General features: G+C 39.0%; 1 protein-coding gene across 2 annotated transcripts in view; it reads left to right on the top strand.

Moving 5' to 3' along the window:
• The window catches only part of ABCC4 (ATP binding cassette subfamily C member 4 (PEL blood group)), a 154192-nt gene extending 126738 nt beyond the window's left edge, over window positions 1-27454 (top strand). For both annotated transcript variants that reach the window (XM_075711521.1, XM_075711525.1), the window contains 3 exons: window positions 6261-6366; window positions 22216-22350; window positions 27100-27454. In XM_075711521.1, coding sequence (XP_075567636.1) covers window positions 6261-6366; window positions 22216-22350; window positions 27100-27207 — 349 coding nt within the window. In that variant the 3' untranslated portion in view covers window positions 27208-27454. The remainder of the gene's footprint in view (window positions 1-6260; window positions 6367-22215; window positions 22351-27099) is intronic.
• The last annotated feature ends 218 nt before the right edge of the window (window positions 27455-27672 follow it).

A 27672-nucleotide genomic window follows, 5' to 3' on the forward strand; every position in this document is an offset into this window, starting at 1 on the left:
CTATTTTATGTTTTTAATGATAGCAACATAATTGTCTATTCAAAATGGGGTGGTTGAGCTTTGGCTACGGAGCAGTTGATATAAACTAAGCACTCAAAATATCCCTAATTTCAGTGCATTCCATAGGGTAGCAAATTTAATATTCAAAGCTTATTTGTCCTGCAGCCATAGACAAGACGACAAGAACCTCCTTGGAAATGCACATCAGTAACATCAGAATAGCCATGAAACAAGTTGAGTTCTGTTGATTTCTGGAAGAAATGTCTCTTGGAAAGAAATAAATAATAAATAAATAAATAAATAATCTTCTCCCCCCAAAAAGACCCTCAAAACTAGAAATGTAAAAAATGGCTATAAGCAAAACCGGATACTTCTGATTATGAGATGCTATCCCTTCAAGTGGCTCAGATACCAGTGTAATAAGTTACAGATAAAATAGAGGTGGGTGGGAAGGTAAGCTGTCCTAAACACCACAGGAATTGCAAAACAGATTTGGAGATGTTTAAAGCTACAGGAGGGACTCATTTATCATTCGTTATTTTCTCTTGTATAACTCAGGCCGGCAGAACTTCCCTGAATTCATTCCTGTTTGAACTAGAGTGTACTTCTAGAAGAACATCCAACCTCAATAGAAAAAAAATTCAATGACAACCCTTGTTAAATTGTTCCAATAGCTAAGTGCCCCCACTGTTAATTTTTGAAACATTTGAAACGCTGGTGGAAATATTTTGGAAACAATACTGCAAACGTACTGCATCAATTAGTCTGAGCTGAATATATAGTTCCAACAAACTATGGCTTGAGGGAGAACTCAAAGTCCAAAGAGGACAATAACACAGCAAGTCCCTCAAACAGATGCATTAAGGATTTTGTATGTCATCTGGGCGTGACTCATTTTTATAACATCTTCTTGGGGGAGAAGTGGTGCCACTAGGGTAGCTTTGCAGTTCAGCTGACAGTGTATTTCTAAAACCTTTAGAGAAGTGCATTCCCTTCGCTGAGGTTCTCTTTTTTTTTCTCTGTTTTTTTTTTTTTCTTTTTTGACTATTAGTTTATTTTTGGCTGAGCTCTGATAGATTAACTGTGATTAATCATAACTGTGGAAATTTAATACCATCTTAGTCATCCTCCCTATTTTGGCATCTCACATGTGTGTGTTCTCAACTTACACTAGCCATTTAATTGATCTTGATTAAGGTGTGCTGCAATATGTATTATAATAAGGTGAATGTTTGTTTGTATCAACTCTAGGCATAACAATACAAATAATAACTTGGAACTTCTTTGAATTCAGTTTGCATTACAGTCATTATTACCTGTTCCTTAATGTGCTGCTGTAACTAGAGCTGAGTATTTTTCAGCTGTGCAATCTGATAGGACACTCATCAGGAAATGCTGATGTGGGTTGCTTAACTGAGCAGTTAGGGAGGCATTTTTGGCATGTATGGAAAACCTCCTCCTCTTCTGATGCACAACCCCCATACCTGGCATCCTTGTCTCTAGCCTGGCGGCAAGCACACATCGTATCAAGCACCTGGGATAGGAAACCGTGGAGAGCTGCCGCTGGCTCTGGAGATACTATTTCTTTTTTTGTTTTTCTGGCTCTTGATCTCCTTGCCTCAACCACTGCTGCAACTGTGTCCCTTCTCCAGTTCAACCTGGAAGCAAATGTGAGGAGGCAGGGCTTGGGGGTGGGAGGAGGAGAAAAAAGGGTGGGGTGGCATGAGGCATTGGATAAAACAGCAGGGTGAGAGGTGTGCGTGTACCTTCCCCAGGGCTGAGGGACTCCCCAACAAGTTTCTCCAGCTCAGATAGGCCATTCTTGTTTGCTGCTGAGTAGACTGGACAAAGGAGCGAAGGGAAGGAGTTTGGAGTGCACCTTTCTCCCTCCTTCCTACATCTTCCAGCTCCCATATGTACCCTTATTCTTGCCCTTGCTCCTCGTAGCTACCAGCTGCTCTGCATGCTGCAGGGGTGTCAGCGCTGTCGTGAGGGAGAGGAGGAGCTTGCCATAAAGAAGGTTGCCCTAAGTCAGACTACTTGCATGTTTTACATGATGACTGACAGATGTTTAATTTGATCTTATCTTCCTGGTCCTGAAGCTGGCATTCTTACCCTGAAGAATGGAATCATTTCGTAGCAGTTGAACTATTCTGGGAAGTTGTATGAAATCTGGAGCAGAAGAGCTGAAAATCTTTCTGTAGTCACTTTGGTGATATATTGAAACAAAATCCTTAGTAACTGAGACTTTTTTTAAAATATTGAGTAAGTTCAACTTAACTAAGCTTGCTGCGCACTGACTACAGTATTATGCGTTAACTCGTATTTTTACTGCTTATGGAGGAGAAAACTTTTTCAGACCAGTCCCCTGCCACGTTTTTACAATGGTTGTTCATTGAGTCTGGTAGAAACAGCCATTGCTCATCGTTCAGTTCATTAGCCAGCTTAACCTTGTACGGCGTAACCTTTCGTTACGTCTAACTGCTATCTGTAACTGTTTCTCTTTTTGAGAAATTATCCAAAGCCACTCAGGAATTGTGTAGTGAGAGATACGCTTCCAGGACAATTCCAGGAGGACATTAGACTGAAGATAATAACTTATCCAGTGTTCCTTTCAGCAGCTTTGTTGCTTCTCATTCAGGTTATATTTATTCTTGCTCTTTAGATAGTGGGGGTTTTTTTTGTTGTTTTGGTTTTGTTTGTTTTTTTTTTTTTTTTAAACACAGTCAACTAATTCAGGTTACACCAGATCTTGGGTTGCTGTGAAACTTGGTGTTAGGTCCTCAACCCGTGGTGCCAGTGGGACAGCTATACCACCATTTTGTGCTTTATTATTGTACTGTTCCTTGTGATGGGGAGTATCATGGTTCCCTTTTCCATACAATCAGATTAGGGTTGAGTTTTGTCATCCAGCAGCCCTGGTTTGGTATTCAGGCTGCATCTTTGGTTTCTAATATGCCTGAAAGATGATGGGGTTTGATCCACTGAGGTGGGTGATGGAATCAGTTGGCACTTGCCTGGGAAGTTTCTCAGTGTGGGTAGGTGCCACAAAGGGTCCATTTATGCCCTGAAAAAAAGGACAGAAATGCTGCTTCCTTTGGCACTTTTCTAGAGGGTAGATGGCTCTAATTGGCACGTGATATAGTCTCTGCACTCTGTCAGCACATAATTCTGTACACGGATCTTTTCTTAGTCTTCTATATTTTCTTGCCTTTCCTCACTTTTTCCCAAGATTCTTCTGGAGCTTACTGATGGTGCTTCTGCCTGCCACCCCACAAACTATACTCCAAGATCTACCATGAACCTTAGAGAGAATCTGGTCAAGTCCCTATCAGTGGACATGGCTGCATGAGATTTCATACTGTGATATTGGAAGATGGAGCTGTTAGGTCTGTTTCTGATTACTTTGTAGTCTCATTTTAGAACATTTGTCACACCTGCAATATGGCCAGCAGTTTCTCATTAGGGATAAGATTATATTCAAGAAATACCTGTTTAAGATAATAGTTTGATAGTATCTATCTAAGAATGAGAAATGGTTTCCATTGTAAATGTAGGAAGAGGTGGTGCTATAAGGAATGCACATAATAAAGGAAGATACAATAAATGAATGCAGAGGACAGGGATGTTCAAGGCTGAGGCATTCTTCTCGGATAACAGTAGGAATAACCTGAGAGTTACGAATCATTTTGAGCCCTTTAAAATGTTGTTTTCAAAATTCCTGAGCAAGCTACGATCCTCTCTGCTTCTTAGTAGCTCTGCAGGAAACCTCACCTTGAGCTTGACTATAAGGAAAGAAAAAGGCTTTCTTTACGTTATTCTAGGGAGTACTGAACCTTTTGTTTCTGTTTTACTATCTCTAACCACTGCAGAGAACACATCCCGCTGTCTATATAAGCCTCTTCCCTACTGAGTGTTTTCATGTATGGCCCTGATCTTTTTCTTTTGAAAGTCATTGAGGCATTGCTGAGAAGATAGCAAAAAAAAATACACGCATTAACACTGGGTTGAAAGCGCTGGTATGGCTGTCATGTCTGGCATTAATGATGAGCAACTTCCTTTTCTTAAGGAGACTGTTAACACACAGGGCTGAACAGCCTGGCTCTGTCCTGACTTCTCCTCCCATCTCTTCCCTGATTGCGTACTGGCCTTGGTTCAAAAGGAGGAGTTCAGGAATACCTGCTCCCCACCAAGTTGTTTAGTTTCTTCTAGGAAGCAGGAGCAGAAGGATGAAGCCTTCTCAGACTGTGGCCCAGAACCTGGTTCTCTTAAGCTCAAGACAGAGCTTAAATGTTTCTGTCCCCCGATGGAGGTGACAGTCAGCATGCATGGGAACTCTTACTTAACTGTTTATGTCTTCCTTCTCTCTGATGATTCGTCCTGTCATCAGCAGGGATTTGTCTAATCCTTTGTCATGCTGATTGCTTAAACTTAGTTTGTAACAGAAGTTATGTTCAGCCCTTCAGAGCATGTGCTTGTGCTTTTTACTGTGGAAACGTAATGGTTATTCTATTCCTCTAAGTCATCCTCTTCTTCCAAAGTTGACTTTGTTCACTTTTTATTGTTAGTGCCTCCTGACATGGTGACATCAGAACAATTCTTCTTGCTTAATATATGAAGTGGTACCAAATATTTATCATGTGCAGACAGATTCAACGTAGAGTACTACTTCTGTCTAAAAAATAATAATTTCTCAGAGAAAGACATGTGTTGCATGAATCTTTGTTGTATGTTATTTGATTTTCCAGTTACTTCTAACAATTTGAAGAATTAAGGCTTTGCAAGCAACTGGTTGAATCCAACATGGCTGCCTAAATATACCAGTGTATCCAGATATAGATATCTCCTTTGTCTTGTTTTAACCCTGTCTACAGCATTTATTATTCTCCAGACATTATATATAAAGTACAATTGCACGTTTTAATAGAAATCCTGGAAGTGAGACCCATGCCTTCAAGTGCCTGACTTCTAGACTGGAGCTTCCTTGGTCCAACTAACTCAGTATATTTTGAGTTCTTTGTGTCTTCCTTCTATCCTGGATGAGAATTTTAATTTCTATACCTTTTGCTCCATTGTCACCACTCATCAGTTTTTTTGAAGGGTCATGGGCAATATGTGAGTATTCACATGGCCTGGCTTTGTGCCCAGGTTGGGAGCCAAGGCTTCCTGTGCAGTGTGGGCTGTCAGGTGCCTCTAGAGGGCATTCATCACCTGACGGCTGCCTAATTCATGTGCTCCGATTCACCTTCCAGCCATGCCTTTCCCCTTTCATTGACTAAAGACAGGACTATATGGATTTCCACATTTAAGCCTGACTGGTATGCTCTAGGTGGTGTCAATGCTTCTCTTGTACAGTTAGTTACTTGAATAATCTCCAGTTTTATGAGTATTGCACCTCTTTTGCCTTAATGCTTATTTACACAGCTAAAGAACATTTTAGTGTCTGATGTATCTTTCAGTATTAATTTTATTTCCTTTTCACGGTTCTCAGCTTTGTTTGTGACAGTTATCACTTTAACCCTGTACTTCAGTGTTTGTGCTCTAGCTTAGTTTTCATTCTTTACAAGTCTTATGTTTCCTCCTGATATCCTTTTCTTAGGTGGTTAATTAATATAGTAGGTTGAGGCTCTTAACTTGAAAGCTTTCATCCCTTTCCTTGGGTTGTGTGTTCCAGTTAACACTTTTGGTTTATGGAATGTGCCAAGTTTTCTTTTTTCTGTGTTCAAGTCCTTGAGCTACTCCAGTACTAGTTTAGTTTACCAACCACCTCCTTTATTTAATCCCCTTTTGCAATCGAAGTCAAGAATCTTAGTTATAGGCTGTCTTGTGTTCGTTCTTCAGTTGATTTGCAATGAAGGATATTTACTTTCACCAACATGCTGCTTGCATGAACTAAAGCTTGAAAGAAAATAACAATGACCTTTTTTTGGTATAGAAATCTGTAGGAATATCTGACTCTACAGAATTTTCCTCTTTCTGTAATCAAAGCCTGGGAAATTAGTCTCCTGAAATGAAACCTATTGCTCTACTTGCAAGAAGAAACTCTTTCCTCCTCAAGTATTAGAGGGTAGATTTTGGAATATGTTTAATGATATGCCTCCAAGTCATCTAATATAATAAGAGGAAGAAGCACTGTGATGACTTCATAAGCATATTTCCTGCTATACAGTCATGTTTGATGAAGTCATAAAACCTGCCTGCCATTCAGTTATGCATGCAAACATCTTATTTTTGTCTGCATTGCTCTTGGTGTGTTTCAGAACAGATGAATTCATTCAAAAGACGATCCGTGAAAAGTTCGCTCACTGCACAGTGCTGACCATTGCACACCGCTTGAACACCATTATTGACAGTGACAGGATTATGGTAAGAGAGTTAACAGCTTAAAATTCTTCTTTATTCTTCTTCAGGGGGGGAAAAAAAAAAAGTTATTGACTCTTTCTTCTGAATTTTGATCCAAAAGTGGGCGGAGGTTTAAGTCATACTTTAGACTTATCCTAGTTAACCTAGTTATCCTAGTTACTGTGACAGGCCACTCATAAAACTGTGGAAGTAATGACCTGAAAAGACTTCTTACATTGTCTGGCCCTGTGGTTTCCAACCTGCGAGGCATAAACCGATTGCAGGTGAGGTGCAGCAGCAGACCTGAGCAAATAAACTCTGCCAGCACTAGGAGCCTGTGAAGACACACCCAAGAGGCTCTGGACAGAGTCAGCTGGATTTGGTCAGGTTTATTAATTCAGTCTCGGTGGGCTGAGGGAGGCAGTGACAATAGTTCGTGGTGTGGGATGTGTGAGGAGGAAGTGGTAGAGGTTCTGGGGCAGGAGACATGGAGGTAAGAGGCAGCAGCTGCCTTGGGGCAAGGGTGGTGGTGGGAGAAGTGGAACTAGACTGGTGAGGTAATGAACATGGCCAGCTTTCTAAAGCAAGGTTCAAACAGAAAAGATGAAGCGCTACCAATCCAGCAGCCTCTACTGCTCTCTGTGTTCTCAAAAGAGCAGTGATATACTCTGCCACTGTGAAATACCCTCTCTGCCATCTTGTCTGCCCCATGGTGCATTGCACGCACGTAGAAATTGGGAAATACTTGCTGATTATTTTCATCAAGGCAATGGTCTTCCCTAGGCTCTCAGGAAATCAGGCTGGTTTGTGTCCTTGAAATGATGTGCAGCCTGCAGTTTTGCAATTTTCTGCAGCAGGAACAGGAGCCCTTTGCAAACATTTTCTTCACAGCCAGTTAATGAAGTAACTGACATAGTGGGCAAACCATGTTCATGAGCGGAACTCAAATTTAACTGGGCTTCAAGCAGAAATTACCCTTCACCTTTCAGTGGTAACCTTAAAAAAAAGACTTTCTTCAACTTTTGCTTTGTGAAAATGAAGCATGTTAATTCTTTCCATGTTTTTTTACTGGATGCTCAAAACATTTTAAAATCTGTAATTAAGTTACAATGGTTGCCTGAAGTACACAAAATGAAACAATTGGGTCTACTGAGGTGAGTGGTGTTCTGAGGAGTAGAATAGATTGTGAACTGAGTGATTATAGTTTACTTACAAAGAGAGAAACCAGCAGAACTGCCATAAGTAGTCATATAATTGCAAGCATTTAACATATAATAAATAAATATTTTCTTCACTGGTGAATACCTCCCCACAGGTCTAATGGATACATTGGTGTTTTCTACAACTGAAGTGAACAAAAGATTTGTGAGGAAACAACTGTGACCTAATTAATAGCTCTGTGTGTGTGTTAGCTATCCAAAGGGATTTCTGTGGGTTTTGGTTCATTAACTACCATTAACATGTTATGCACAGAATGCTCTTTCCATGAAGATGTTTTCTTAGTTTTACCTTTAATATCATGCAGTTGTAATGGAAACTAGATGTTTCATTTACTTTTTTGCCAAAAATCATTGGAACAAAGCATAGAAATTGTCCTTCTCCCCAGACTGCTCAGTATTATTACCAACTATATAGCTACTCTACTGCATTTTTAGAGTCTGTATGTTATTCTTAACCTTACATTGTTTCAGTTTAGCCACTATTAAGATTTCTAGTTTCCTGAAAGTCCATTTATGTTCGTACATTTTCTAATACAGTCTTTTTGGAATGCCTTTGTCCTCTTCAGAGTATTAAGGAACAGATTTGCAAGAAGATGTGCCTTTGAGTCTGCAGTCATTAGTAACTCTTGAATATTTTTCATCTTTTTACATTGCTCCATTTTGGTCTTCTTACAGATTTCTGTAATTTTTTGAGGAGGGAGGAGGGTGAGAAGTATAGGACAGAAAAAAGGAGGAAACCGACATGTGACCCCTTAACAAAACTATCTTCTTGACATCCTTAGTCAGTTATTGATTCTGTTTCCAGACAAATCAGAAATGTGGTCGCATATTTAGAATGATCAGAGTTATGGCAGGTGTGCTTTTGTTACACTTTTAATTACGTGGTTTACTCAGGCATGTAACTCCTAGTGGGAATATAGCAGAATTTTGGAAGAGTAAAAAAAATGTGTGTTAAAAATGCAAAGAAAAAGAATATCCCTCTAGAAGACTAACTGTTAATGAGTGCCGTTAACAAAAACAACAGCATTCATGGAAAATTAATCCTTTATTTAAATACCACAAAAATTAAGAAGACTTAGCTAAAGAAATCTTTCAGTGTATTTTAAAATTTGGTTAGTCAATTTGGTTTTAGTAATTCAAAAATTTAACTTGATGCAGTGTCGTGGTTCAACGCCAGCCGGCAACTAAGCACCACACAGCCGTTCACAAGCTCCCCCTGCCCTGGTGGGATGGGGGAGAGAATTGGAAGACTAAAAGTGAGAAAACTCATGGGCTGAGATAAAGACAGTTTAATAGGGAAAGCAAAAGCTGTGCACGCAAGCAAAGCAAAACAAGGAATTCATTCACTGCTTCCCATGGGCAGGCAGGTGTTCAGCCATCTCCAGGAAAGCAGGGCTCCATCACGTGTAACGGTTACATGGGAGGACAAATGCCATCGCTCCGAACGTCCCCCCTTCCTCCTTCTTCCCCCAGCTTTATATGCTGAGCATGATGTCATATGGTCTGGGATATCCCTTTGGTCAGTTGGGGTCAGCTGTCCCAGCTGTGTCCCCTCCCAGCTTCTTGTGCACCCCCAGCCTGCTCGCTGGTGGGGTGGGGTGGGAAGCAGAAAAGGCCTTGACTCTGTATAAGCACTGCTCAGCAACAGCCAAAACATCCCTGTGTTATCAACACTGTTTTCAGCACAAATCCAAAACATGGCCCCATACTAGCTGCTGTGAAGAAAATTAACTCTATCCCAGCCAAAACTAGCACAGATTCTTCTTTAAGAGTAAGAATGCAGATTCTTTTTTAAGAGTAAAAATGCACAAACTGAAGTGCATTGTTCTTCCATTACCCAGTATTACTAAAAACCCTGGGTTTGTTTCTCCTTTAACTGAGACCTCTAGGTGCCTTTATTTATAAACCATCCCAAATCTCTGTTGTTTACTGTCATGGTAAGTTTGTTAGAAAATGAGGGAAGAATAACAAAGATGGAACCTGGCAGTTGGAATATTAACAAATGTCTTTTGACAAATAATGAGTAAAGTTATTTTTCAAACAAATTTCAAGCAAACTTGTTCAACTCTCTTAACTCAATCACAGAAGTCCAAGCCCATTCCTGAACAAGTATACATAATCTGAACATAAACTAGGGTTTCCCTCCCTTCTCATTGAATCAGATTGCAAAGGAACCTCAGGAGGTCTCTAGTCTAACATCCTGCTCAAAGCAGGGTCAGCACTGACTTCAGATCAGGTTGCTCAGGGCTTTTTCCAGTTGGGTCTTGAAAATCTTCAAAGATGGAGATTTCACAATCTCTCTGGGCAGCCTGCTCCAATGCTTAATTATCTGCCGTGAAACCTTTTTTTGCTTATATCCAGTTGAAGCCTCCTTTCAGTTTATGGCAATTGTTTCTTGTTTTCCCACTGTGTATCTCACTAAAGAGCCTGCTTCTGTCTTCTCAGTAACTTCCTTGTAGGTATGGGAGGGTTGCTGTTAAGTCCCCTGAAGCCATCTGTTCTCCAAGGTGAACAAGGCCTGCTCTGTCAGCCTCTCCTCATAGGTCAAGTGCTCCAGTCCACTGACCACCCTGGTGACCCTATTTCAAGCTTTCTCCAATTTACCCTCATCTTCTTTGTACTGAGGGGTCAAAACTGGTCACCATATTCCAGGTCTGATCTGATGAGCACCGAATAAAGCAATTCCCTTGATCTGCACTCCTGTTGATACCCATGGCACACTGCTTGGACTCCTGTTCAGCTTACTGAACACCAGGACCCCACCTCCTTTTCACCACAGCTGATTCCCAGGCAGTTACTCCCCAGCTGGTACTGATGAAGGGGCCAGTCCATTCCAGATTCAGGACTTTGCATCTGTCATTGCTGAGTGTCGTGAAGTTCATGCTGACCTATTCCTTTAGCCTGTCGAGATCTAAATAGCTTTGAATGCCAACCCTTTCTTAAGCGTATTGACTGCAATCTCCAGTTTGGCATTGTCCACAAGCTTTTGATTTAATTCAATTTAATTGCTGGTTAAAGCAGAACTTTCCAAAAAGAAAATGTTCGCTTTTAGGGTTAATCCAAACATTTTAAAAAAAGAAAAAAATTAGAAGAGAAAATAATTTTGAGAAAGTTATGAGAAAATGTCAAGTTGGATGAGTATGGAAATAGGAACTGAACGTGAACTGTTGCATGTCTGCTCACACCCATCGTAATAACCAGTTCTATTTTAGAAGAGAAGAAAAGCCTACTGGAAGAGGAAAAAAAGGAAGAACAGAACACATTTTATACAACTGTAGACAAAGCTGGCCTCAGGAGTTGTTTTAATTCTCGTTTGTTCCATTCCCAAAACCATACCTCTGGTTTCATAATCCAGGTCACACCTTAAGAGTATTTCCATTATATCTATCTTAGTGATAAACACATTTTATCAGAACTTCAAACGCTTAAAATCATTGAGGGAAGAGCTGTATTGTGTAACGTGATACTCTCTAACCTAATCACCTCAATGAGTAATACTCCATTGCACTTGCATAGGACCTTTCATCTGGAAATTGTAACGCTCTTTACAAACATTAATTAATTAAACTTCAAACACCTGGGTGAGATAGGGAAGTATCCATACAATCTTTGGAACCAAAGTTGGAAAGACTTGTTAAGTCAGACCATCAAATAATACTACCATAAAATTATAATCCTGTGGTTTTCAAACTCTTCTTTTTTTTTTTTTTTAAACTTCCTTCCCTCTGTGTTGCTCCAGAGTCTCATAGGACATTTTCTCATTCCTTTTTCTTCATTAGTTTGAGAACCCAAGTTGTAACTCCTCCCACCAGGTGCTAGCAGTACCCGTTTTAGCTCTTTGGCACTGGCAGCCACCCTGCTTCCTGGCAGAAGGGGAGGATGGGATAAATGCTGCAGTTGCCTCTTCTGTGATGGCAAATCCTGGCAGAAGCTCATCTCAGGCGTGCTCCTCTGGCCTCTCATTCCACATAGCTTCCGCACCACCGCAACAGCTGCTTCGCTGTCCTGTCCTCACCTTAAAGGGCGAGGGCCTTTTACGTAAATTGCATCTGCAGCTCACCAAACTCAGCCAGCAGCAGCCTGGACAGCCAAGAGGCACCACTCCCAAGACTTCCAGTGGGATCTTGTAAAATCCCCATCACCCACTCCTCCCCCTCCTCTCTGCTTCCTTCGCCAGGTTGAGAAATACTTTTTAGAAAAGAGGGGAAAACGGAAGCATACAGAATTTGAGGTTCACCCAGGGACATAGTGAATCAGTAGCAAATGAAGTATATGCATCTGGCAAGAGCCTGATGCAGTTGTTTGTTCTATATGCTATGCCGTGGTCTTTCCATAGGAAAGCCACAGAGTAGTCAAAACTTGTGTATTTTCCAATGACAAGGATGTTTCTCCACAGAGGCTTTTCATATCAGTGCAACACTTCTTTGAAATGGAAACTCTTTATGCAAGCAGAACTTGATCTAGTAATTAAAAACTGTCATTCAAATAGGAAGTTTTTGATGAAGAGAATCATGGGAAGAGATTTGATTTATTTATGGGAAAACCTGTTATGGTTACATTCTGAAATGACTAATATTCAGGGTAACAATACAATGTACTTCACAGCCAGACTTGAGTTGGTTTTTTGGTCAATAGAAAAATACTTCCCACGTCTTTCCGGTAAGGGTCCCTCATTCAGTTTTTCTCATTTTCCTGACGTTACGTTTACTGTGGTGGAACATCTGGGCCTTATAAATCAGGCACCATGTTTCATGCACTGTAGACATCTAACCTCAGCAGGGCAATCAGTCCACCAAGAGTAGGTGTAAACATCTTGAAAGCAAAGGGGAAACTCTGGAGAAAGATCCGGGCAGTTTGCATGGTGAAAGGGGAGTCACCTACAGCTGGACAGAAAATGCTATGCAGTAGACAAGGTCTGAGTACTTGTCTCTCGCTGGAGTTCTGGTATCTGACCCAGTATTGCACATTAGTATCCTTCATCCATCCAGCTGGAGATGAGGCGACGGTGTTAATAGACACCTAAGTGAACATGATAGTGATGGCAGTGCTGCCCTTCCGTAGCATGGGGATAACAACATTCTTCCAGGAAGTGCAGAAATCTGTGTCCTCTGTCTGAGGAGATCTGGACACAATGCTCCCCATTCCCAGGAAAATGGTGTACCCACCAGCATACATAGGGCAGTCGGGTTAAGGCCAGTCTCCACCCTTCCTTTTGAAGCATTGTGTTGCCAGAAATGCAAGAATCATGGAGCTAGAGGGAGAATAAGCATGAGGGAGTCTGAATCTGCAGCTCAGTGAGAAGCAGAGCTCTTGAAGGAGTGGGAGAGCCCCATCTGCCCTACTGATACCTTCAAGTGAGCTTTTGCTGCAGTGCCCCAGCTTCAGATGGAGATGTGGAGAACGTAGGAAGGTAGTGGTGGTACACTTAAGTCAGTAATACTGAGTTAAAGCCATAAATGCTGTGGTCTATTGGTTCTTCTTTAGGTGACTTTTTTGCCACTTATTTAAGTATCACTGCTGGAAAACGAATGTGTTTTACAGTAAATCTTAGACATTCTGTTTAGGGGGGGATTATGTAAATCACAAGATACAGAAATGTGCAGTCCTAGTTGTAGAACAGTTCTTTGTGAAAACTGCGTGTGTTGCCATTAGTGTTGACTCTCTCATCTTAAGTATGTATGTGTAGGACCGTTTCTTTGGTGGAGAGCAACCTGCTGTCAGGTACAGGCCCTCAAGTGTATAAGATGTGTAAGAGAGGTCAATTGGCAAGACCATAAATTTTCCTGGAGCCTCAGAGGTAAAACATGAAACTTTGTGAAAAGTAGTAGTTAGGGCTACATTCAGAGCTGTTGTTCAGTCCTTCAAAATTCTAAAGTAGGAGAACTGCAAATGTATAAAATGGGTTTGGTTTTGGGTTGGTTTTTTTTTTGTTGTTCTGTAACACAGAGCTGAAAGGGGTTTTGGCCTTATATTAGCCCAGTATCTGGAGCGTGGTGAAATAATATTGGATATTATACTTGTGCTATTGGAGTCTGTTCTGTTAAAAAAATATAAAGGGAGCTTAATGGATTATAATAGCTTGAATGAAAGCCAAATTTTTGAAACTAGGGATCATACCTCCAAAGATACTTAGGCACCTAATTCTTCATAGAAACCTTGAAGAACCTTGTGGATCTGAATCCAGTAATCCACAGTAAAGTTGCTACATGCATATTTGTGCACCTGCTGCTATTATTCAAAAGGGACAAACACTAATAAAACTAATTTTTTTGACTAAGCCTCTGTCTTGAAAATATAGACTAGGGAATATTAGAACTAAATTTATTATTTTTTATTCAACTTAAGAAAAATCCCAGCTGTGCTGTGCAACCAAAGTCTCTTGGGTAAAGAAATGTGAAAATAAGAATATGAAGGATAGTGACAGAAGGGGACCTGTATGGAGCAGAAGACAGAAGTTAACGGTGATAGGTGAGATGCCTTGCAGAGGGGAGGTGAAAGAGTCTCAGCATACCTGAATATCAGTATCAGTATGTTCACAGCAAAAACACTGCTTGGGTACATGTGTTCTGTAAGGTGACTGGTGAATTGTCTGGATGTCCAGATTTTCAGGATCCAAACAATCAAATGTGAAAACTTAGGAAAGTTCTCAACACTTAACTATAAGGGCTGATTAAATATTTCAGGGAGACTCTTTGGCGTTTTTAAGCAGTTCCACCAGATGTTGTGTGATGAATGCCAACCTATCTACTTGGCTCTTGGCTGTGTTGGAGCCCATCTGGCCAGATGATGGAGAGTAAAGGGCCTGGGAACTGTTAGGTTTCTCCTTTCATTTGGTAACTCAAGCCTTGCAGAGTTTCTGGAAGAGCTGACCATTTAGCAAGTGATTTTTTTTCAGAAATGATCAGTTTTGTTTTGAATCTGAACAAAGGCAATTTCCACCGTTCCCAGATCTTCTGAAACTGGGTTGATGTTTAGCAAACCACAAGGGAAAACCAGATCCTTCCATGTTCTATCTTGGAATTTAATAATTGAGTTCAACAAATATCAACAGTGAACACATTGTTTTCAAAACTGAGTAATTTATGCATCTTTACCATTAAGAGAAGATATCATATTGATGTTTAGGCCAGGTTTTGCGTAAAATACTGAGCTATGTGCCATGGTCACGTGTCAGAGCAAGTGTTGTCAGCTGAAATAAAGTGTCTACCACAGTTGTAAATATCACACCTGGCTCGGCTGTCTCTAAAATGAGTCAAAATCCCGATGAGCTTGAAAAGATACTATGATCATTGATTCTCTTTGCCAGTTTTAAGCCACACCTCTCCAAAACATTGGCATCTTTGAGTTCTTAAAAGCTGCTCCCATTTCAAGAGGGCTGCTCAACAAGATTCTTCTTTTGCCTAAATAAAAAAACTAATTATTGAGGCAGTACTTCAGCTGGGAGCATTCAAATGAAGAGCTGGATTTGAATTATTGCAGGAAGTGAAGCCAATGTTTGATGAACCCTGATCTCATTCTGTCAGTCATTTGTGTGTGAATGTGTTTCCATCAGTATAAGGACAGGACAGTCGGATCATGTTTCTTCAAAGACAATGGTATGGAATCCAGACCATATTAGAAATACTAACAAATCTTTAGAGCATGATTTTTTTCGCTCTCAGAAATATTATATTACTGTTTAAAAGCAAATTAGCACAGGACATGCTGGTGGCTGATGCTTTGAGCAGAGTTTCTGATAAGGTAAAACTGTGTGCACGGTAGCTGAGCCACAAGTTCATTGTCATCAGAAACTGATAAAACCAGGAGACATGCCCAGTCATCTGCAGCAATATTCCTTAACCTCTTGCAAAGTGTAATATCCTAGAACCTTATCTAACTTTCTAAGACCCTCAAAAGCTGAAGTATATCTTCTGTCACTTCAGGGCCACATTTGAGCTATTCTGCAATCCCGATTGAGAAATGTGGCTTTACAGTGATGGAAACAGTCATTACTGATTGACCAAGGGAGAGTTTTGTCAGCATGTACAGCTGTTGGTAAGAACTGGCATGAGGTCCCTTCATACTCTCTAAGGGAAAGGTTAAACTTGCACTGCTATATCAGATATTTTGAGGTGAGGAAACTGAACAATACAAGAAACATCTGCAGTGACTGGTTAACAGGCTTCTTTCCTCCAACAAGGTACAGAAGGAATTAATATCGAATGATTAGCAGTAGAATAAGAGTCATTACTACGTACATAATTGATACTTTTTCCCACAACATTCCAGTCAGCTTACAGTGGCGTGCCATCAGATGGAGAAAAAGAAGGTAGATCTTTAAGCCTCTGCAAATAAGTAAAGATAACTCGTATGTGGAAAAATTTACCAGACAGCATTGCATGCTCAATTTTCCCGAAGTTATAGCTCAAGAATAATTTTAGTTTTTAAAAAAATCCACTATTTCTGGTTACAGAACAAAATGTCTGAAGTTGCCTTTTCTGTGAAGCAGGGGAAGGGGGTCAGGGGGTACGTGTCAAATCCCAGTGACAAATTTGGCATTATTACAGCAAAGTTAAGCTCTGCTGAGTGAAATATTTGGAAAGTCTGAAAATAATAATTCAGATTATAAGAAGGTAGACGCCCAAGTGTACTCTGCTTTGTACACACGATACATGAAATGTACATTATTTAACACCAAATTTGTTTGGAGTTACTGGTAGAGTAATTTCTCTAGGAATCCTGAAGGAGCTTGGAGAATGCTTAGATTAAACCTGAAGACTAAAAAAAACCAAATCAAAAAACCAAAAGTCAGCCAAGCAAAGCTCCACCACCAAAAATTGAAAAAAAAAAAGGGGGGGGGAGAAAAACCCCCTTAAAAAGAAAAAAAAAAAAACCAAAAACTTTAAAGTGGATGCTGAGTTATATTTGCAGCCTTCTCAGTGTTCTTCGATGTTCTCAAAGTTGTTTAGATAGATTGATATTCGTAAATGATTCTTCAGAGAAGTATATACATGTTTCTGATCTGTTTTGACAAACCATGATGAGACGGAAGAGGCAGAACATGCTTGCATCTGAACTTAATGCCAACTGGAGCACAGGCTGTTGACTCTTTCCCACAAAGCTATGTATTGTCTCGGGTAAATATATTTCTTATAATATGATGTAACCAGAAGCATCTCCTGAATATTCTCCTCTTCCCAGGACTTTATTGAAGATCATCTTGATGTATGCTCTCTGAGGAAAACATTGTTCAAAGTTGTACTCCTAGCGGAGTTTTGAACTTTAATAATAATTTTGTTGTTTGGTGATGTCTTCTCCAAGTCTAAATTAAATCAGATGTATTCCCTAGGAGATAATTTGCTTGAATTATTTTCCTTTTGAATAGGAAATAAAAACATTTATGATCAACTCTTAAATGTCCCATTTTCCCTCTGGCTTTATGGTGAAGATGAACGTGAATAGGAATACTAGTCATTCCTCAATAGTAATTGAAATAAATTTCCATGCCCCCCTCCTCTGTTGCTGAACACTTCCAACCTTGGACTGTTTTTTTTTCTCAGAATGTTTTATAACTATTGTTCTCTTGGCTTGTCTGCTTTTGTTGCTGAAAGTTAGAAAATGCAGGATTTAGAACTTTCTTTTTTGTGTCTATGGATAGCCATAAGTATATGGTATTTGTTAGAGCATTTTTAAGGGTCCGTTTCTTTCTCTTTCTGTGGCTAATGACGCTTCTTTAACTTACATTAATCCACAAAGATGATTTTAAATTCACTTACAAAATTAATGTTTTCTTTTCCAAAGTCCTGTGCAACAGACCAATATAGATTAGTTGCAGGAATCATCAGGGAGAAAAGGTGCTCTCCTGGTTCTGCTGCCTAGGTCTCTGCCAGAAACTGGACTATCTTGATGTAGTATCCCTGTCATTCATTGTCTCGTTTCTCTCTTTTCTTTGTGAAATGGATCTCTGATTTCTTTTTCACCATTTTATGTTTTCCTTTTTGTCATCCGTCCGTCCGTCCCCCCCCCCCCCCCCCCTTTTTTTGTCATTGTTAATACATTAAACTGTGAGGCTATGGAATGGAAATACTGCAAAATTTGGTTTTCTTGGGGCAGACCTAGGCAAAGTGGAGATAGATACCCTGGTAGGGTACAGATGAGGCAAAATGGACAACTGGTTTGTAGTTGCCAAATCTTATATAAATTTAGTTCAGCACCATTTTTGTGGTATAGGCAAATAGTCCTTCTGTGCTAGCTAGAGTTAACATAAACACCACGTTTAAATGGCTAATACACCATTTTCATGTTTGCCTTTGCAGGTCAGTCAAATTAAAATACTTCTTTTCTGTTTCACCATCCTTCCCTGCCATGTTTTTAATCTCACTCTTTCTTTGTTATTCAGTGTCTCTATGTCAAACAAAGTGCTGTTCCAAACTATGTTGCCTTCTACCCAACATGGTGCTTATCCTTCTGAAAACATCGCAACTAGGATGAGCAGTCACTGCCCAGACTGTTCAACCAGGATGAAACATTAGATGGAGTGGAATTAGGTAGCATGAGAGGATTTTACTCAAGAAGAATATAGCATTTGAGCCCTGTTTGAACTTAGGATGTCTGAATAGTGCTGCTTGAGTAAGGATAATTTGGATAGCTATAAATAAAGAGCAGTTTCACCTTATGCAAGGACATGAGCAAATTCCATTGAATAAGAATTTTCCTGCATGCTTTCTTTTGCATGATCACCAGCAGCCAATTTTGTAAATTTTGTACTGTTGGAGTTACTCTTCTACTTGAGAAAATCCTGTTGAAGTCATAAGGATGTGACTACAAAGGCAAGAGCAGTGCAAGTGAGGTAAAAGAAGCTGCCAGTGCAAGATGGTGGAGAATCTGGCCCTGGTTTGCATATGACTACTTTGGGTTTATATAGCTTTTTTGTGTTTGTTTTTATTTTACTCTGGGCTGTCTAAGTATTTCACAGGCAGTTAACTCCCACAGAATGATTATGAGTCTTTATTTGGTGTATTTTATAAAGAGTCAGATCGGAGAGCTGAAAAGTTGGATGACTTGTCCAAATCCCCTCTCTCTGTGTCTGCGTTGAAGTCTATAATGAAATCCCAGTCTGATTCAGAGTCCTGTGCTCCTGCATGCGTCCTCCATAATCACCCTGCCGATCTGATTTCGCCAGCTACAAGCTTCTCTGGCTTTTCTGTATCGAGTTCCACTGGTACAACTGCCTTGGAACGCATCTGGGTTCGATTCGGTCATATTGTGCAGTGATAAGCGTTGCATGCAAGTTGATCAGAAAATATGTGGCTGGTAAACACCAGATTCCACCTTTCCTGAATGATTAGCTGGCTTTTTGAAGTCCTAATGATTTTAATTTGGCTTGGAGTCAGTGAGTGAGAGTATGCAAAGCCTTAGCCAAAGTACCTATTTATTTATTTAAATTTTATCAGCACACATTTCTTCAAAGAAGAGTACCTCTCTCTTTGTTCAAGCGCTTTTTAATAAATGTGTAAGTATATAAATGTATAACTACCAAGTAGATCAGCTTAAATTTTCTCCATTGTCTCGTAGATGACAGCAGTTAGTAGAAACAGTGTTTTTCCTTGGTGAATAGGGTTTATAGAGTGTTCCTGACTTGCAGGAATGATATTGTCTCTTCAGTTTCATTCTTTATTTTTCATTTCAAATTTTTAAAAAAAGTAACACGGGTTGTTTTCCCTGTGTTTGTTCTGTCTATTTTCATAACACAAGTTTTGTTTTATTCCCCAAGAAAGGATTTGAATAGATTAATGATTTATTTAAAATGTGAATGGAATTTTTCTAGACACAAATCGCTCACTCTCTCTGTTCATCTTCTGGACTTGGCTGTTTAAAACTTGTCAGGGAAGAATAAATTTTTCCTTTTTCCCTCCCAGGTTCTCTGGAGGAGAAAGATTGTCCGTGTTTGTGGTCGTTTCATATATTTGCAAAATTAATGTTAAAATTTGGATCCTGCGGTAATATAAATTTTAAAAAACCCTCTATTTTTCTATTGTAGTTCTTTACTTGTGAGAAACACATTTAATGAAGATGCTTTTTGTTTTCTTTCTTAAGGAGTGGTTACATAATCTAGTGCTATGCTAAAAAACCCTTTAATTGTTCAAGGAACTAGAGATGTCCTATGCTGTGGCACCCCAATTTAATTATTATGCTGAACTGCATATGATAAATTGATTTATTACATTTTTAAGGAAGCTGTCCTTAGCTGTGACATCCTGTAGTGTATAAAAGACTGCAGTTAAAATTGTATTTATAATTAATCCTTAAATATTCAGATTAAATGGGATAGGACCAAGTACACTGAAAAATCAACATGTGTGCAAGTATACTTTTGCAGGTGAAATACTGCATCTATTGTATATTAAATGACTATATATTGTGCTATGCAATAGTACTAATATTCTAAAATTTTTCCTCGAGCACTTTCTTCAGCTATATACCCAACGGTATTGGAAATCGCTTGCAAGGGAAAATCATAGTATAAGCTGGGTGCTCTGAGATATGAACTTGTGAAAATAGCAAATAACTTCTTACAGGTTTCTGTGCATACAATTTATAAAATCAGATGTAATTACGCTGCTGCTGTTGGCCGAGTTATTTTCCATTCAAATGCCTTGTACTTAATTGAACTGGAAGCGAAGGAGTGGGCGCCTTTCCCCTGGTGCCGGATGCCCGGTGTCAAACGAGTCGACAGCGATCTTGGCAGTGTGTAATTTTCACACCATTGCAGGCAAAGGGATCAGCTCAGCTGTCCTACTTCACTGCGGGCTTTGTCATTAATGGCGTTCAGGCCCCTTGGAGATCTTGGCCATCAGGACATTTTGCTTTAAGGAGTTGCACAGGCAACGTGCACATTTGAAAGATTCCTCACAGGACTTTGAATTTGTCTCCAAGCTTATTGGAGCTCCTTCTTGCAAACAGAAGTTTGCAAACTATTTTTGTTATTTTGGAAATTGTCCTCATAATACCTTTTATTCATTTCTATCCTGAAATCAACAGCTCCAGTTCCTTAGATCTTTTTTTTTTTTCTTAGAAGTATGTATACCACAATTATGGCTTGGTTATGAGTCCTTGAAGTCCCTCTGTTGTGGCACTGTCTTTATCAATAGTATGCCATATGTATTCAGTTTTTTATTTATATAAGAACAAAAATATTTTCTGAATTACTTTGTTTTCTCACATAAATTCTTTCTCTTTTTTTTTTTTTTTTTCAACTTCACTGCTCCTACACATGGACTAAAGTACTGAACTTGTAGACTGATACCCAAATCTCTTTCTTGAGTCAATACCATTAATTTATAAGCCAGTTCAGTATTTGAGGGCATTGCATTTGTCAATATTGACTTTTCCCTGCTATTGTGTTTCTCGTTCTCTTAGGTTAGTTAGGTGTAACTGAATCTCCGCTGGTCTAGACTTACCTGCACATTTTTGTGTCATTTGCAGGTTTGTCACTTTTCTGGTAACTCCTTTTTCTGATGACTAACACATACATAGCTACCCCATGTGCCAGAATGATGTGGTTCCTACCAGTTCCTACCTGTTCTGCTTTCCACAAAGGAAAATGCGCTGTTTATTTCTAACCTCTGTTTTCTGTCTAGGTTCCTGAAAATTTTTTGTCCCTTGTGGCTATTTAGTTACACCAGATACCTTTCTGGAAATCCATATAAACCATTTCTCCTTTAGTTTTCTTCTGGTGCATTAAGAACTGTATCAGATTTGTGAGGTACAATTTACTTTTGCTACAACTGCAGAGAACAAATTCTACCTGTGATCTGTGTGTCTTCTACTTGTGTTTTAATGATTGTTTTAACTAAATTTTATCTCAAAATATATATGCTAGTCTAAAAGTTCCCTGAATGAATCCTGTAAGGCTTTTCAAAATGTAAGTGCAATATTTGCTACCATGCAGTCCTTAAATAGAGCCACTAGTATGAGAATATTTTCTTAGAGGTTCAATCAGCTTATTCTTAAATTTTTCTGATATTTTTGCCTGTATATATCCTCTGTGGTATACTGATTTAATGCCTTTTTAATTTCTTGGTTTTTTCTTTCTCCCTCTCTTTTGTGTACCTATGTCCCTGGTGGCATCTCATCTTTTTTTTTTATGTAGAAAGAATAGGTTCAGGGTAAGTGTCTTTCTAATATGTAGTTGGCAAAAACTGATGCAAGAAATTGTTTATCTTTTCAGCAACACCCTCATTTTCTTTAATTACATCTGCACCTCCTCTAATCCAAAAGACCTACTTATTCTTCCTTAACCGTCTTGGTGGTTATTGCGTGGTTTTTACCCACAGCTGTTTACTTCAGAGCCCATTTTAGGCCTCTTTGTTTCTTTCTTACACAATGAATCTTATAATCTGCTTTCTTGGCTTCACAAACATTTTATTTCCATATTCTGCATAACTTTGCATTGGATTCCTATAGGTGGAATGGCTGTAGGGCACTCTAAAATTGTACAACAGGTCTATAAACGGAAAAAGTCCTATGCTAGTTTGAAGAGGACATATTTCATTTTCAGGATACAAAATTCATCTTCGCACTTAAAGGGCATACATTCCCCCTTTGCTTGTAGTCTCTAACATTTGTTTTTGAATTTCTTATGTTAATATGTTGGTTTCTGCTGATTTAACAGGTTTTAGATGCAGGAAGACTGAAAGAATATGGTGAACCTTACATTTTGCTGCAAGAACAAGATGGCTTGTTTTACAAAATGGTGCAACAAGTGGGCAAGACTGAAGCGGCTTCTCTGATTGAAACAGCAAAACGGGTAATTTTAGAAGAAGGGATAATTAAGTTTGTCTCTGCAGTTTGTTTATCTCAAGTTAGCATATTCAGTGTTATAGTAAGCCTTCCACTAAAGAATCTGTCAGCTTTGCAAGGCAAAGCCATCATTTTCAGTGGGTTTTTTTTAGTGGGATATACACACTTCCAAATGATAAGTGTATTTATATACCCAGAGTTGAAAGAATGTTTGGATTTCTTGTATCCTTCTGTATGTACACAAAACGGTAAGTGTAAATAATATATGACATACTCACCTGTGCTGGGCATTGATCTTTAAAAAGCTTGCTGTACAAACACGTTAGGGCTGCAGAGTCCAGCATTTATCTGTTATTTCTATATTTTTAAAAGGGCCCATCAGATTTTAGTTTGAGGTTCAGTACCTATTATGGTCTCTGGGAGTGTGATCACATTCTTATTTTTGTGCTTTCTCTGACTTCGTTCTTGTACCCTTGCTCTGTTGTGCACATAGGATGAGCAGGGCTCAATTAAGAAACAGCTGTTGAATGTTTTGTTGCCTCCTTGTTCCCTACAAGGCTCTGTGCCTGATTTACTGCTTACTATTCAAATCCTTCTCCGAGTACAGAATTATTAATATAATTGTGAGCATTCCTCTGGCAATCAAAGTGTTTAAGAAACATCAATGGATTAATTTTCATAATATGCCTCTGAGGTGAGGCTATATCATCTCCACTTTTCAGATGGAAAGCTGAAGCAGAGATAAGAAGATAAAAAATTGACCTGTGATTGAGGAACTCATTTTGACTAGCTTTTGGCTTGATTTCTTTGATGATTTACCACACAGGATGTCCAGAGCAAGGTTTTATTTCTCTCAGTGCCTAGGAAGTTTCTGCACTGCTTCAGTTGAGCCTGGCAGTGCTCAGTTTGGCAGCAACTTGCTTCATAGTCATGTAACTTTACTTTCAGCATGTCAGTAAGGCACTGATATTAGACATGTAGCGACCTAAGAGAGCCTTTTCAAGTCAAGAGGCAAAGGTCTTATCTCTAGCCTTTGTGCTTTCCTCTCCTCAAGTTGCTGGATGTGTGGAGCAGAACTAGGGGAACACAAACTCCAAACTGTTTTCTTGGGAGACGGGAGACCAATAGATTGGAAGCAACACATAAAGACAGGAAACAAAATGGCAGGTGCCTGGCTATTTCCTAGTAAAAATAGATGCATTTCCAGCAAGTTGGAAAAAGATGAAAAATTGTGCTGTCATGGAGGCTGCGTGCTCATGTCTGGAGGCTATTTTACTGGACTTTCTGAAGATTAGGGAAGAGATTTCTGTGTCTGTTCATATTCTTAGAATTTTTTTAGAGCTGCTGAAACCTTTTTTTTTTTTTTAAAGAGTTTTTCAAGTGAAACTTTGTAGCTAAGAGCGTACACTATAAATTCATACATAGCACTAATTGCAGAACTGAGGAAACAGCTTTGTCTTTAACCAGACCATGTAATGAGTCCTGCTGTCCTTTGCCATTGCTGCAATGTAGCTGCTTATATTTTATTACTAGAAAGGAATGGGTTAGCCGTGTTTTTTATGGTATGTGTATGACAATCTGGAGCTATACAAATGTTTAAAACAGTAGCTTCAAATTCATATGACCAGTGTTTGTCTGTAAAGTGAAGGCCAGCTTCCTAAGGCTCGATCCTTGGAATGGCAAGAGGTGAGGCTGTCTAGCTGTCATCTGTAGAGATTTAGCCATGTCATGCTGTCTCTCTTTACTTCCCTGCAGCCCTCCCCAGTTGCACAATTGCATTCAAAGATAATTCAAAATATATAAAAATAATTGCCTGATGTTACTTGCCCATATAGTCATCTGCAGTTACCACATCAATGTTATGTGATTTTGTACAGGAAGGGAAGAGATCCAGGAACCAGTCTCTGCTGAAATGTGGTTTGATGAAAAAGTTTGCTAACTCCCAGGCTAGAAGGCAGATAGAAGCTTTAGCATCTGCCAAGAATGCAAAGCATGGTGCTTATCCGCACTCAGCCCAAGAATATGGGAATCGAGAGACTATATCTCCAGTCAGCAGCTACCCAGAAGCACAGTTACAGTTCCTTCTGTTTGAAGGACTTGGACATTAATTCAAGGTTTTTGTTATTGCCGTCCCTTGTGCTTCATGCATACTTTCAGAGAAGTTGCTTAGTCAGAAGAGCTGATTCCAATGGCTTTTCTTTTTACACTAGTAAGTCTGTTACATGTATTGCTGTTGGTCTCATACATTCCTGCTGTGGTTACTAAGAACTGTTTTTATGAAGAACAGCTTTTTTTCTGTTGTTGAAAAAACAGCATGCTGCACATAAGAAGAAATGGTAATATGACATATATACATACTTTTCAAAAGCATTACAGTGGGTTGCTAAGTAAAACGGTTTGGAACGTGGCCATGCTTTGGCAATAATTATTTGATTTATTGCATTTTGGACCTGAATCTTGCGCAGAACAAACTTGTACCAAGAGCTTCTTTCAGTAAGGTGAGACTTTAAATGCATTTTCTGGAACAGTATGGATTCTGCGTATATCCTTTAAGTGCAAATGAAGAGGGACTACACATCTTAAATGAGAAGACTAGCTTGGACATCTTTGAAGAAACCTGATTTTCAAAAAAATCTCATGGGCATCTTAGCTAAACATTGCAAGATCGAGCCATCGCTGGAACTTTAGCTCAGGCTTCTGAATTGATCCAACGTTGCTATTTGTATGTCTCTCTTGGTCACTCAGTATCCCAATTTTTTGTGCAAATGCCAAAGAAAACAACACGGTTGCTCAGTTTACAAGAAGCTAGTAGGAGAAAATCCTATGGGAAAGTGAGAAAGTCATCAAACAGTTAAAAAGGAAAAAAAAGCACTCAATTATTCAGATAAACAAAAGTTGGTGTGTCTTCCATGCTCTTGGCAGCACTGAGAGGGGCTTTTCCTCAAGCTTTGGTGGCATCAGGATGGGGCTGGTTTTCCGTCAGTCAGTTTTTGAGTACTTTGAGGGAAGAATAAGGGTTATTTTATTTTAAAGCTACGGCAGATGTGTAAATATTAAAATACTAGGTGTTATCTCACCTCAGTGATTACTTTTAAAAAGGTTGCAGCTCTGTTGGCAGTGGAAGAAACTTGTATAAAGACTTGGGCATTTAATATCTTGAGGGATTGGGCTCAGGGGAAGAATTGCAATGAGACAGTTGAAAAGCAGCTGCCATTTCATTACATCTCTAGTAACGTGCCAAGGTTTTCTATTAACTTTCCATTAAAAAAAAAAAAAATTGCATTCAGAAGCTGCATTAAAAGTATGCCAAAGTTTTATGTTTTAAACCAGGAACAGGATGGGAATACACAACTGGGGCTGCCGTCTGCAGCGTGTGTGCAGGCAGGCGCCTGATTAACTTTCCTCTGTTGCATCCGATCGTGGCTGCTTGCTGAGGAATGCCTCTTAACAGGACTTCCAATTCTTTCATTGATTCAAATCAGACCTTAATATTCTTTGAAACTTGTAAAGATGCATATATCCTGCGTTAACGTGTGTGCACAAAAGACGACAGTGGTACTTACAGGAATGTTTTTATAGAATTACTATTTCTTTTTTATCCTGCATGTCTTATACATGTATTCATATATATGAAAAGGACATTATTATCAAACTGAACTTTATTGACAACACTCTCAAATATAAATTGGAGAAATGTTTCATAAGCCATAGTCAAAGCAGTCTGACTATGAGACCTAACTTGTGACACGTGTCAGCTTCAGAAAGATAGTGTATTTTCTGTTTTTAAAGACTCAAACAAAACTTTTCACATTCTTCTTTGAAAAAATTGCATTTGAAGTCCTTTTTCACCCAAACACATTTTTAGATAAGAGCACACAAGTCTTGACATTATTTCATTTTGTTATGCGCATCTGTCAAGGAACAGAGATATGATACAGCTACTAAAAACTGATGATTGTGGAACAGTGAAACTTGACAGCATTTCATTTCCTTTATGTTCTGATTATACATTTATCAGGAAACCTGTATCTCTTCTAGTTGAGCTAGAAATTGGTAGAATTCATGAACTCAAAGGCTTGGCAAAGAACTGTCCTATTATTTGGTATCACCTTACATTTTAGAGAAGTTGCTTGCTTGAGTCATTGTTAAAGCTTTTGCTTCTTCTTTCATTATTGTGGTTCACTATCCAGAGATCACATTTCTATAGGCCCTATAACTGCTCTGCAGCACAAATTAAACGCTGGGATATTTCATACATATACCTTGAAGTTTCAATGGTTGTCAATCATAGTTTGTAAAATATAGGGATTACAACCTGATATTAACATCCAAATCCATTGTGTTCATTTTATGTGTGAAAATGAGAAACCCTTGTGCAGACGCAAGATTTCACAGCTTCTTTGTCGTCCTGTTTTTAATTTATCTCCATGTTTTGAGCTAGTAAAATGATTTTACTTATCAGTTTAATGTAAAGTGATAAAACATATCTATTTATCTGAATAACCAGAATTTGAGTAGATCTACAGGTTGTGTGGGGTTTTTCTCACATGTTATTATAACGTAAGACCATATAGTAATTTTACTAATTTTTCAGTGACACAAAGTTGCTGAAGGCCAGTAACCTGAAGTTCCTGTTGGGATTCCTTATTCCTTAAGGACATTTATTTATCTCTACTGTATTTATCTCCAGAAATTCTATTTGAAACTAAAAGGAGTTTGATGCATAATTACTCACAGAATCTGATATTTTTCCTAGGTGTACTTCAGTAAGAATTACCCAGAAGTTGTTCAGAATGGTCAACTTGCCACAGACTCCTCCTTGGATCCTTCCTCAGGATTATGCATAACCGAAACTGCACTGTGATTCCTAATAACCTTAACTGTTTTCCATAGAATGTAAACCTGAGATCATCTAAACTCAGTGACTATGTTTGCAAGTGTCAACGAAGAGGAAAAGGAGGGGGCGATTCTTTGCACTGGACATCCTTCCTATTTAATACTGAGAAGAAAATTGTTACTATCCCTCTTTCTTTAATTTCAGTGCAATATGTTTTCCTTTCCAACTGATTATGTTTGTATTGCTAAGGAAATTAGGCAGACTCAGTTTTTATTTGAAAGTTATGTGATAGAGATCTCTTTTATTTAAACAGGTGCAGGACACCTACCAGATCTAGGGTGCATATTTGCAGCTTATTAAAAAATTGGAATGTGTCCTTTTTCTCTTTTGGAAATATTTTGAGAGCAAGCAAAACCAAATTGTTTTCAGTGTCACTTTAGCGTGACAGCTGTGTCTAAACAGAAGATTCAACAGTGTACAACTTAGTTGTCT

Source organism: Pelecanus crispus, chromosome 1, assembly GCF_030463565.1.
Source record: "Pelecanus crispus isolate bPelCri1 chromosome 1, bPelCri1.pri, whole genome shotgun sequence".
Taxonomy (NCBI): domain Eukaryota; kingdom Metazoa; phylum Chordata; class Aves; order Pelecaniformes; family Pelecanidae; genus Pelecanus; species Pelecanus crispus.